Genomic DNA, 13,291 nt, shown 5'->3' on the forward strand with positions numbered 1-13,291 from the left:
ACAAAGAATGAATTTCCTTCATTTATGCAAAATTAAGCCAATTCCTTTCAAGCCAGTCCTTTCTGCCACAGCTATGCAAACCGCAAATCCCTATTCTCAAGTGATTTCCCTTGGGATCAAAATGTTAGTAAATTTTATTTTAATTTTAAATTGAAAAAAACCTTTGTTGCAGATTACAGGCACCCTTTCTGCTTCTCAAAATGTTGAAGGGGGGGAAGGGAAAGACCAAACAGTTTTGTTGATGGCTCTTACTGGAGGAATATATTTAGAAAGTCCAATGTCACTGTCAGCAAACAGAAGATATGTATTGCTTATTCCCATGTGCATTCTTTGCTTTCAGAAAATCTGCTTTAGAAAGAACTTGGGAAACACCCCAGTGCAGGACAACTGACTACATTGTGGGATGGCTGTTCCAGAGCTTTGGTTGCAAGCAGGCCACAACTGCATGAAAGCAAACATGATCTGTAACAAACAGATAAAATAGTTTTGACGAACATTTGGGGTTCTGGTTTGTTTTGTTTTTTTTTTGTTTTTTTTTTCTTTCTTGACCACAGAAAAGTATGCTTGAAGTTTGGACTCTGCTCTTGTAACTGGGCAACATGTCACCTATATCCTATGGTATACTTTTTAACAAAGGTGAACATGCCTCTTTGGGGCCCTTTTAGCCCTTTTACTTTGTCACAGAGCTGCAACATGTAGCCTAGATGTTTGAAATACAAACGTCTTTCTCAATGAGGGAGAAAAAATTCAAGACGTATTAACTCTCTTTCAATTTTCTCCCCATGAGTCCAAGCAGTCGGAGGTAGCTGGGTGCATATTCAGCTCTAACTGAGAAGAAACTCACCCAAAGCTGCCACTTTTTGACTGTTACAACTACCTCTGGGAGGGTCTCTGATCACTCCTACAATGTCCTAGAGCAGGCTGTATTATTTTGGCCTACAGCTGAGAAGTCTCCAGCAGACTTCACAGCCCCTTTGGCTCTTCCTCTTTTTGCACAAGAGAAAGTCTGCTTGTGGTGCTGGGGGATTTCTGGGTGGAAGGAAGAAACTGCTGAAAGGAACTGCTTGAAAAGGAATGAAAAAAAAATAAATTAATCAAAGCAGAAGCTGAGCAGTTTGGCCACTTCCCCTGAGCACTGTATTGTCCTGCACACCTGCTGCAAAGTGACACATCGGCTCTGGCACTGTCCATGGGAAGAAGCAGGGAGGTGGGGGGAAAAGCTTATGGCTGCACATCCCCACCTAAAGCAGCAGGGACAAAGGGTGTGCTCGTTTTCTGTTCTTAAGGCACTAGACAAGTCACACTCAAGGCCTGGGAAGCACAAGATTGAGCACCCAATAGGGAGAACTGAGTGTCAGGACCGAGGAGGCTGAACCCTGAGCTTAGGAGGGGACTGAGCTGCCGGCCAGCAGAACAGCACCAGCAAAGATCTGGTGGCACTGAGGGCTGATCCGAGGCTCTTCTAGAGCTGCCTTTGATTCTGACTGCTGATATCAGCAGAACAAAATCAGCCCTTCCAGCACAAGCTCAGGCTGGGGTACTCCTCCATTGAATCTGTGTACAAAGTCAGGGCAGGATCAAAATTCAGAGCATATCTGTGTGTTTGCATAGTGGCTAGCCAACATCATCTGGCTCGACTACAGGAATCCAAGAATAAATACGTCCATTTGCTTATAAATAAATATCTATGACTCAAACCCCATAATTTCAAAAACAGGAGTGCAGCTTCCTCTTTTATAAGCACCACAATGAGCAAAACGTGGCTGCACAGGCAGGTGAGGAAACGGTTAAATGAAACAGCCTTTCAGGTTTTGCAAACATGCTCCTTAATAACTTTCTCCACCCAGAACTATTCTTTCGGTGGATCAGTCCTTTCTTAAGCTTCAAAAGAGCCTATTAATATAGCATAACAATAGAGAAGTCGAGCTAAAAGAAAGCTTCCTGTATGCGGTTTAAACTAAGCACAAGCCATCTGCACAACCCCTAACACTACCTAAGCCTTCAGGGAATAGGGCTCAGGTGCCAAGGAAAATGGAAACACTGTACAGCCCCTGTTCAGTCAGGAAGCCTCAAAGCACAACAGCGCTTTGCCTGCAAATTCTTTACGTTGGATTGGGTGCCTTTGATCGAACTCCGGTGTCACTGAACTTTGGAAACAAGAAATGAAACAATGGCAGTAAAATTAAGACCCGTGCTTTAACGTGCAGGGCAGCAGAAATGCACAGCCAGTTCTGAGAGAGCGACTTCAGTGCTGTTTGCTGCTTGCGTGAGCTCTAAAGTTGCTGCCCATTCAACTGCTAGTCAAAGCCACACAGCAGGGCAAGAATATATTTGATATTGGCAGAACTCAGGTTAAACGTATTGACACTGATGTATTGCAAACTTGCCTAGCATCTTAAAAACCCCCAGAAACACCCAGTGGCAAAATACGGTCCCAGAACTGGGACTGTGATCTAGTTATTTTGCAGGCTCCTGAGACACAAAGCAGCCCTTTGAACTGACTGGAGGATAACTCCGTTTTGCAGCAATTCTGAGGTTTCAAAGTTTGGTTTCAGTTCCACACTGGAATGAAAACTAACACTTTTTGAATGCTTTTGCATAAATAGAATTCTGTTCAAATGTTGCCACTTGGCAAGAGATGTGACTGCTGAATCCCCACCAGTGAGGGAACTAGGCTGGGGTATGGGACCTCCAAGTTCAAGTCCTGCTCTCTTTGATTTAGGGAAGAGCTTTTCATCTCTGATTATTCTGAACTGGGCAGAACGTGAGTTTGAACCTTATGTGCATACCGCTTGCTGGGCAAGACACTAGGCAATAAGATATGGAAAAGTCTGCCCATCTCTTTAGCGCTACTTCCTGGATGAAAACTAATTCCACAAAATATTTCATTTTCAGTGAAATTAAGTTCCACTCTGAGCAGCTGTTTGGGGTAACTTAGTTTATATCTATTGAAGAATCCTCAAGTGACAATGAAATTCTGTAGTTCAGTGTCTCATGTACCTGCCTGATTTTGGTCTTTTTAGAATTAAAATGGCTTGGAAATCTTCAGCAAAATATTTTTAGATGGGGAATGTTGATTTCAAAACAGCAACTCTGCTTCTGACATCCTGTACTTTTCCCTGAAACCCTATCTTGAAGACAAAAGTGGTCTGAAAGTTGATCCAACTTTTATGTTTAAAAACTTCTGCTAATTTTACAGGAATTGGTTTTTTTGTCTTTGTGGATGAGGAGCTTTTTTATTGGAAGGGGACTTTTTCCTTAGGAAAGCAGTTGATCTGGACACAAAATATTTGGAAATAATCAAACTCAAATGTTGCACCTCAAACTAACCTGCATTTTGTTATCTTGACAGCTGCTTGGAAACATAATTTTCCACCCTTGCTGGAGATGAAGATTTTTTTTTTCAACTTAATAGTTTCTTGGGGCAGAAAATCAGTTCCACCCCTCCCTCAGCTCTATGTTGAACCATCTGCTGGCAGCAGACAGAGATGACTAAAATTTAAAACCAGAGCGGACTCTATCTTGCCATCCAGTGGAAAATAAACCCTGGCATTTCTTGCAGACTTTCCTGAAAGACAAATTCCTGCAGCCAGTTCCCGAATTTGACAAGAGTTTTTTTTGGACTAGGCAAACTAAGTCTGTCAGGGCCAGTAACTTGCATGGGAGCTGTACATCTTCATCTCCTCATCTAAAGAGGGTATTGTCAGCGTATCCAAAACACAGTATCTGCTGAAGCAGCCTCCTAGAGAGGTCTGCCTGGCCTGCTATAAGGGCTCAAAGATAGCAGAAGTGACAAGCCATCTCTAGAGCCTCTGAAGCTGTCTTTCTAAAGCACTGCCATCCTCGTGGCTCAGAATTTGGGCCCTAAGGATGTTTGCTCACTCACTTGACCTTTTGGCTGAATGTTGCTCTGCAGTCAACACAAGGCTGGCAAACCACACCCGGTCCTTAGAGCACTTCATGCAGGCCATTGCCCAGTGCCACCAGTTACCTCTTTTTCTGAAAAGTAGTAAGGCAAATGCACAAGCAGTTTTGGAGAGCTGTGGCACACTCACTGCTGCTCTCCCATGGAGGCCAGCAGCTTTGCCCTCGGCACACGACTACCCACGATCGGGTGATCAGGACTCAAGACATCTATGTTATGCCCCAGGGAAAATCCCAGTTACGTGACCCAGTTACATGCGTTACATGTTGGAAGAGTCATGTGTATGCATCTGTCACCTGATGGGAATGGCTGCATCTTAGTCATGGGGCCAGAAGGCAGGCAACTCGATTGCCTCTGGGTGGCTTCCTTCAGTGAAAAGGCTGGGCAGCAATGATGTAACCGGTATTTTTTCTATTGTAAGCAGAACTTCATTTTCCAGCTGATTGCCAAGTACGCTATTCAGCACCCAGGAGGTTTAAGAAACTTTTAAGCTCTAAGACAGAACAAATAGTTTGTTGCTGTTTTATTCCCTCACTGCTGGCTAGAAAGTGTAATTCCTTGGTTTGTTGGCACAGCACCCATTTGTTTAAAATCTACCACCCCTGGATGCATTCCCTTCTTCTCTCTCCCATTCTAACAGGTCACTTCACTGTGTGTATGTGCTATCTCTCACATATTTTGACTTTTGTAGCTGAGCTTTACTATTCAGTGATATGAAAGTCAACATATTCTAACTTTACATGTGACTCTGTTGCTGTGATACATGCCTCAGTCATGCAACTCAGTGTCGGTTGGTGTTTGCTGGTGGCTTTCTGGAACAAATCAATCTCTCCAGTTTCAATATGTTCCAACAGATGCCACATATTAACCGCTATTTTTGTTCTCAGCCTGAGTTTCACCCCTCCAACCTTTCCCAAAATATTATGTTGCCAGTGTTAGTTACAGTTTGTTTCTGTCTGTAATTATTAAAGTCATGACAACCTGATAAAAGCTTGGCCACATTCCCACACTTATTAAGCTCTCAAGTGATGCAAATTGTAACAAATACGGCAACCAGACTGGATGAGCTCTGCCTAGTTTGTTTTTACACAAATGTGTAACTGAGCTCTGCATGGTTATTTTCCTAGGAAGCAAATAATACAAATAATACAGAGCAAAACAAAATTTTGGCTTCTTTTGCCTCTTTCCATTCTATTTCCTTTCTATCCCACTAAGTGAATCAGATGTTCAGTATTAGACAGTCTCTCCTTTGGGTACATACAGCTGCAGGCATTGGGTGGGACTCTGCGGCTGCAAATACCTAAGAGGAAACATAGAGAACAATGCCAACACACAAGCGGTGAGAGGCTCTGTGCAACGTTACGTAATGCTACTGACCTCTTTTATGGGGCAGCTGGAGGACAGTTACCTTCTGAACATGTTAGTTGAATAACAGAAAAACAGATTAATGAAAGCCTTTGTTAAAATCCACTTGGAAGCAGTCCAGCTGTAATCATCTCCCTTCTGCTGTTCCTTGAGCACTGGACAACTCATCACATGAGTATTTATGGCCTGGCAGCTGTTTGTGCACAGGTCTTAAGTCTGCTCTTAAGTCTGAGATCCTCCTATGCAGCCAAGTAAAATCACTAATGCTTTGACTCTAGTAAGGAGAGGAAGAGGAGAGAAAGAAAGGAAAAGACAGGGGCAACATGTTAGAGACAAGCGAGAGATACCAAGTTAAGGAAATTCTAAAACATTATCCGTATCTCCTGTGATCTAGGCACAGGGCAAGACATCACATAGGCATGCTTGTGGTGATTCAGGCAGCAGAACAACACCAGGTCTCCCAGGTAACAAACGTACACAGTGAGCAATCACAGCACTTGACACACTGCAAACCCATAGGCTGTAATTCGTTTGGGCAAATGACTCAGCCACAATAGATTAATCAGATACTCACATCTCTTACATTCTCAATCAGAAAACTTCGTAAAACCTTCATGAATGTGAAGATTATTAGCAGCACAACACTTTCCCCCTGCCCTGACACACTTCTCCAATCAGCTTCATTATTCTCAAACTCTTGCTGGCCTGCCAGTCTTCTCTATCACTGAAGTTTCGATATTTCAAGGCAACTGTTTGGATGATTTGAATAATCATTAAAACTTACGTACATTGTCGCTGCTAAAGGTTTCTCCCTTATTGCTAGCGGGTGCGGTGGGAATGCCCAAAATAATGACCTTATCTTGCAGTCCATGAGGAATAAACAGAAACTGCCGGAACAATCCCACAGGCACCTCAGTTGCAAACTGCATGGAGATCTGCACAGCATGGCAAGACGGGTGAGTATGAAAAATGATCACCACGTAAATTATTAGAATGAAATCAGACTAAACCAAATAGAGCTGTGCCACAGGTCTGGAAAGCCTGTTTCCAGATTTTTAGATCTCTGTATTTTTGCCTGAACTCAATGCCCAGGATAACAACTGCATGCATAATGACAACAGTAGTTAAAGGATTTGTTTTCCTGTCTGCAGTCTCCAGCGCTGGGGTCACTCTCTTGCACACTGCTGAATGAATGTGTCTGAAGGAGCCTGCACAACACGAAGAGGTTATGCTGTTACCGGAAAGCGGTAAAATAATTCACTCTCTAAAACTGGAGTTTGGAGTTTTAGAAAGTGGGCATCCTTTATTGCAGTGCTGGATGCACAGGGCATAGCTCCACCCAAATATGCCTACCAAAAAGACACAATTACTAGGTGTTTATGCTATGTTAACTTACATATTCATTACATTCCCAATAAATGCTCGTCATATTCATGGTTCTTCTGAGAACTCATTAGCATATGTTAATGTCTTTCATGCATGTCTGTTAGTGTCCCCAGGCGGTCATCAGGGGTCTTCAGATGAAGGCTCATACTCTTCATCACGGTGTCCGCTGGTTGACCTTTGCTTCTGCACAAACTCAGTTCTAAGATCACATACACCATGTCCTTCAAGGTTGCTTTGTTATGTCTTATGGTCACTTTGTAGCCTGCTTATCTCTGTAGTTTGCGCATCTGCTCTCCCAAGGCGGAGCTGCCTAAAGGGATTATTCAGGAGTCTCTTACCTTACAACCTTCCCAATTATTCACAAAGAACCAAGACTTGCTTTTGTTTTAATTAATCTGTTGTGCAATGATTCTGAGACCTAAAGTGATAACTTTTATCTACATCCGCTACACCTGCCACATTCGCTACATTCACAGGTATCAATGCTGCATAGCAGGTAGGTCATGCACCGAGTAACATGCAGGTAAACCCATTTCCTTGGCTACAAGGAGTCCCTGGGCATCTCTGCCCTCGGAGAACGGGTCAGACATGAGGCTGGAAAGAGCATAGCCCTACTTGGTCCCTTTAGGTAAACAAGCCTTCACATCAGCCAAACAGCTTAGGATTGTTAATAAAGAAGAACTTTGTTAGGCATTTGTCATGTTTCCACTGGCTGATGAATAGAGGCTGGGAGATGGTGTGGCGAAGGGAAGGCTGAGGAACAAAGCCGCCCAAACACCAAGGGAGGCCTGGAACTGTGCAAACAACTACAGACAGACCTGGTTCATCACAACAGGTCAAAACATAAGAAGGTAAAGCACGATGCAGATCCGCCAGATACAACTAGACATCAAGGAGGAAAATACCCTGGTAATCCAGTCCTGGTCTCATCTTTTCCATGACAGCAGGACCAGGCGTCTGCTACCTAGCCAACTTCTAGCCAGCCAGAGCCTTTCCCCCTCTGATTTTGGCTAACCTTTTCCAGTGGTTTTGCTCCCTGGCTTTGCCTTCTGGTAATGCTGACATTAGACACTTGAATAAATAATAATTAAAACAGACTGGCATTGAGTTTTGCCATGAGAAGCATTTTTCCACCACAGGGGTGTAAGCTGCTTGCCCGACACCCACAATTTTGTTTGGCAAAAAAGAGAGGGATTAAAAAATAAACACAGAGTAGTCAGATTTGCAGTGGCTACCTGTCTGCTGTATATTATTTCTCCAAAAGCTACAGAACATTGTTTGGAGTGATTCTGCACACAGTATTTTCCACCCATGGCCTGAAATGCCAGGGATTTGAATCAGGGTCAGAAGCCCCCTGACACAGCAGAACTACAGGCATGTTTAGGCACATATCTGACTGTGTCTGGCTTATTTTGCAGATTAGCAATTTGAACTAAAGTCAATACAAGAAAAGAGGGGTTTGATTTGGATGTAACTACTTCAAACATTTCCAAAGCCACACTTGGTTGAGTCACAACACCTCCCATTACCCAAAACCTTTAGATGTTTGTATCTAAAAATGGAGTCAGGAGGTTTACCCTTCACAGTCAAGACTGATACAAGAGAATATTACTATAAACCAATGCTTCTAAAAGCAGTAACAGCTCAGCTATGAATCACCGGAACATGGTGACTAACCTCTGGTGGAAATCAGAACTTGTTACCTTACCCGCAATTTTCTTCCTTACCTCAGAAACACCAGGAACAAACTAAATCTGGTCTGTCTTAACTGTGCAGCCAGGAAGAAGAGGAGCTAGAACACTGATAATTTATAGCAATAGATTGAATGGAAAGGCTGTGATTATCAGGTGAAAAATTACAATCATTTTTATAATCTCAGTTTCTGCTAATAAATGTGTACAATCACTTTTTGACCGGGCTTTTTTAGACTAGCTCTTGCCCACTCTCCAAAACTACAGCATGTGCAAAAACACTGCAAAATTTCTTGATCTGGTGTATAGAAATGTAGAGAGAAAAAAAGGCTAGAACAATGTACAGAATAGATCTGGATGACAGTCATTCCAAAGGCAAAATTATTACAGGCTATTATCTAGTTGTCTGGAGGAACTGTGGACCAGCTGGCTGTGATGTTCTGCTCAAAGTTAAACACAGACAGGAAACCACATGTCTGATACTGTAAAAATCGTTTGTCTTCCTGCCATGGCTAAACAGGCAAGCAACCCAAAGGGGCTGTTTTCATTTAAAAGAAACACTAATCCACAACAATAAAAAAGGAATGACAAAGCCTCAGTTCTCCCCTCTCCTAACTGGAGCTAATGCTTGTGCTTGTGAATGAATTGGATATGTTACAAACTGAAGTTTTACATTAATTTTTATCTGTAGTTACTCACTCACTACATGCAAATACAGGGCACAGTTTTCATGAGTCACCTAGAGCGTTTACAGCACATGACCAAGAAGTAAAAGCTCCACTCCAAAGAGTGAAAGGAACTAGGGTAAAAGACTGGGATTTAATTTATACTACAGCTCCTTTAGGCTGCTCTGGAAGTGTGAGGGGTGCTGCAGAGTTGATGGGAATGAAGGCACTTGGTGTTGGATTTACAGCATGGTTTTCATAAACCTACACACAGAAGACACACATTTGTCAGAGCAATTGTATTCAGCTATGTAGCTCCAGGAGAAACAGCCGTAATGTCACTAATTTATAACAAATTAGCCAAAATCCACAAGGGTGTGGTTCGCTTAAAAACTCTAGGCAACAGACACACAGTAACATCTTTTTCACTTAGGAACATGCTCTCTTCAGTAAAATCAAGGCAAGCTATTAGAATTAGGTCCTGGGTCTACCACCCGTGCTCACATCCATACCAGCATTTACTCCAACTCCTTTAAGGCCCACCCAAGTAAGGGTTGGTCATAAAACTATGGATCAGCAGTCAGGTTGTCTGGTTTCAAAGCAAGCTTGGGGAAAGGATGAGGAAGAGGGGAGGAGGTGGCACTGGATACAGACAGCCTGGGCCAAGGGAGGCAAAGACTTTCTCGCTTGCTCTTGGCTAATCTAGTGTGGTTTTGCAACCTAAACTAGTTAGCCTTGTTGGAGGGCTGGGAAGCAAGAGCCAGAAGCTGTCACACAGCTGTCTGCCTCAGTGCAGTCATGTACCATGTTTCCCAGGAGCAGAAACAGTGTCCCAACCCTTAGTTATCTCAGATAATAAGGATTTGATTATATCCTTTTCTGAAGCACTTACAGGTGATAAGGATGGGTTCTGTGTGCCATACTTATCTACAAGTGTGCACACAAACTTCTTCACAGGAGGCCTCACACTTGCCTGCGAAAGACCTGACAGTCTCAGTAAAAGAATCGTTGTGGGATCTAGCAGGTATGAGAAAATAAAGTGAGGTGTGTGCGTGCACACATGCGCATCTGTGTGTGCAGCACAAGGTCCATCAGCACTGTACACACCTGTACACTGCCTTTATTGTATCTGCAGTGGTCGATACAGGCATTCATGAAGCAGAATGGGGACAGATTATGCACTTGTGATTTGGTCTATGTCCAGATTTCACCGGTTTAACTGAACTCACATACACCTCCTTGTGCCTTTGTAAGCATGAGGTAGCATACCCATCAGTGAAGGAACCTCCTAGCTACTTTATGTCCACCATAGAACAAGTGCAGGTGGTAAGTTACAATAGAGAAGCTGACTTTAAATTCACATCCTATCAAGTCACTCAGTAGTATCTGTATATACAGATGCCACACTATGGCAATACAGCTTTTTAGAAGAGGCAGGACCTTAAATATGGCATTTGCCTCTTGTTTATATTTTAAAATGTAATTAGCATATGTTGCATTTTGGTCCATAGAACAACTCTAAACATCTTGCTTTCATCTTTATTTTCATCAGCTTTTATCATAGAATGGTTTGGGTTGGAGGGGGCCTTTAAAGATTATCTAGTTCAATTCCCCTGCAATGAGCAGGGACGCCTTCAACTTGAATGTTTCCAGGGATGGGACACCTACCACCTCTCTGGACGACCTGTTCCAGCGTTTCAGCACTCTCATTGTAAAAGACATCTTCCTTATATCTAGTCTAAGTCTACCTTCTTTTAGTTTAAAACCATTACTCCTTGTCCTATCACTACAGGCCCTGCTAAAAAGCCTGTCTCCATCCTTCTTATAAGCCCCCTTTCAGTACTGAAAGGCCAAAACAAGATCTCACTGGAGCCTTCTCTTCTCCAGGCTGAACAACCTCAACTCTTTCAGCCTTTCCTCATATGCGAGGTGTTCCATCCCTCCATGCTTTTCCACCTATCCATGCATGTTTTAAGTGCAATGCGTGTGCCATCCATCCATCCACCCATCCATTCACTTTTTAAATGCAATGTCTTGAGTTGAGTGTCCTGGTTCCCTGGTTTTCCTCCAAGTAGCTGCTGTGTTTTGGATTTAGTACAAGAAGAATGTTGATAACACTGATGTTTTCAGTTGTTGCTATAAATCAGGGTTTTCCAGTTTCTCACAGTCAGCTAATGAGCAGGTGTACAGGAGCTGGGAGAGGGCATAGCCAGTCAGATAGCCAAGTTGGCTAATGGAAATATTCCATACCATAAACAGCATGCTCAGTTTATGAACGGGGCTGGCCGGGGGGGCAGGAAGCTCTTTGTATTTCATTGTTCTGGACGTTTGAATCCTCTCTTGTCTGTGAGTGCAAACTTCTCTGGGAGTTCAGCCTTTTTTGAGAATTTTGTGGAATTTGCAAAAATCCAGGAGGTCCGCAATCTCTGCCTGGGGACTGGCTGCGGATCAGTCATTGGATGGTGGTGGTGAGAAAAATTGTATTGTATATAGTATGGTTTGCATATTCATTATTATTATTATTAGTATTAGTACTTATTTTGTTGTCTTATTAAACTGTCTTTATCTTAACTCACGAGTTTCCCCTTTTGCCCACTTCTCCCCATCCTGCTGCAGGGGGAAGAGTAGGGGTGAGCAAGTGGCTGTCTAGTGCTTAGTTGCCAGCTGCTGGGTTAAACTACGACACTGAGTATCAGACTTACTTCAAAAGGAGGACAGCCTGGTAGGAAGAAATATCCTCTGAACATGGAAAAAAAAAGGTTGACATTTTGCAAGACTCAGAAGAGACCAAAATACCTCCTGCCACTAGAAATTTTCCTCCATAAAATACAATCCAAAAGTCCATTGGTATCACTGGTATGACACAGTTAATATTACTTGCAAGGTAGCCTGGGAATGCAGGGTAAATTATTAAACCTACCTGATGGAAAAATGAGCATATCATTGCATTCTTCACCTGTACAGGAACACATGAACATCAATCCCCCATCTTCCTTCTTCTCCCTCATCAAACACTGCTCTGAGCTGGAGTCATCCAACATGTGACCATACAGTGTTTTATGGGGATCATGGCATATTGTTTCTAATGTCACATTTTCATCATTCCGTCTCCTAAAAATTAAAAGGAGAAAACTGAAATTAAAGAAGGAATATTTTACAAAGGGAGCAGGCAGGACTGTGCCTGCCCAAAATCTGCCGCTTTTGAGAGCTCAAATGGGACTTAAAGAGTATCATATGTTCTCCTCCGGCTTTCCTGAATGGAGTAAATTTGGCTGTGTCTGGACTCCTCACACTGGGCCATCTGTACAATGGCACAGCTATTCCTGTATCGTATTACCACTAAGCTCCAATAAGTGCCTTTGAAAGTCTCACCCAGCATTATTCAAGCTAATGCTCAATGAACTGCTGTGAACTTCAGAACATACTTTTGGTTTTTGTGGTCACTGTGCAGACAGTAAAAATCTGTGGGAAATCATGATAAAAACGGAATTATTTCCTCAAAATCTGAGGAATTTCTAGTGAGTTGGCCTTTTCGTTTTGCTTTTGAAGCCTACAATCAGCACAGTTTCTGCACTGAAGGAGTTATCCTTATAATTTAAAAAAAAAAAACAAACACAAACCAAATATCAACCATAGAACTGGTGTAAGCTAGAGTTGCCTTGCTATCAGGAAAATATTTGCAGCTGATAATCTGGACCATATTCCTGTGTTCCGTCCTGGTCCACAGATCTCATTTCACTGCCACAAGACTCAAGAGGCAAAAAGCACTTTAAATACAGTTCTCAACTCATTTGCCTTTTGGATAAATTGTCACAAAAACCACAGAATGTATCTCAAATTGCACTACAGCCACTTTGTATGGCAATAATAGACACTGACCACTTACTAAAGGAGCACAGGACAAATGTGGAAGAGCACAATGGACTGATCCTGCATTTCAAATGTCTACTTCCAATTATGCTGAACATCTCTTCAAGTCAATGGATACCACTAATCCCTCAGTAAATGAATTAATTATGCCTTTCTGTAAGTGGTTCTACTTCTGTTCCTAAATCAGCAGCAATGTTGCAAATACTCAGTTCTGTTCCTTTTGTCCACTTATGAACTCATTAATCGTGTTTCCGGCTTTCTTTGGTAGGATTGGCTTACCATTTATGGGAGGGCAAAACCCCAGTTTTTAGGCTGGAATGCAAGTTCAGAGTCAACAAATCCTAAAAAAGTGTTATAACTCATTTTCACACACTCTTGTTTTCTCTGAA

General features: G+C 42.6%; 1 protein-coding gene across 2 annotated transcripts in view; it reads right to left on the reverse strand.

Annotated features, from left to right (window-relative positions):
• The window catches only part of TGFBR2 (transforming growth factor beta receptor 2), a 62,903-nt gene that overhangs the window by 20,840 nt on the left and 28,772 nt on the right, over positions 1-13,291 (reverse strand). For both annotated transcript variants that reach the window (XM_075418968.1, XM_009938048.2), the window contains one exon: positions 11,953-12,143. In XM_075418968.1, coding sequence (XP_075275083.1) covers positions 11,953-12,143 — 191 coding nt within the window. The remainder of the gene's footprint in view (positions 1-11,952; positions 12,144-13,291) is intronic.

Source organism: Opisthocomus hoazin, chromosome 4 (genome assembly GCF_030867145.1).
Source record: "Opisthocomus hoazin isolate bOpiHoa1 chromosome 4, bOpiHoa1.hap1, whole genome shotgun sequence".
NCBI lineage: Eukaryota > Metazoa > Chordata > Aves > Opisthocomiformes > Opisthocomidae > Opisthocomus > Opisthocomus hoazin.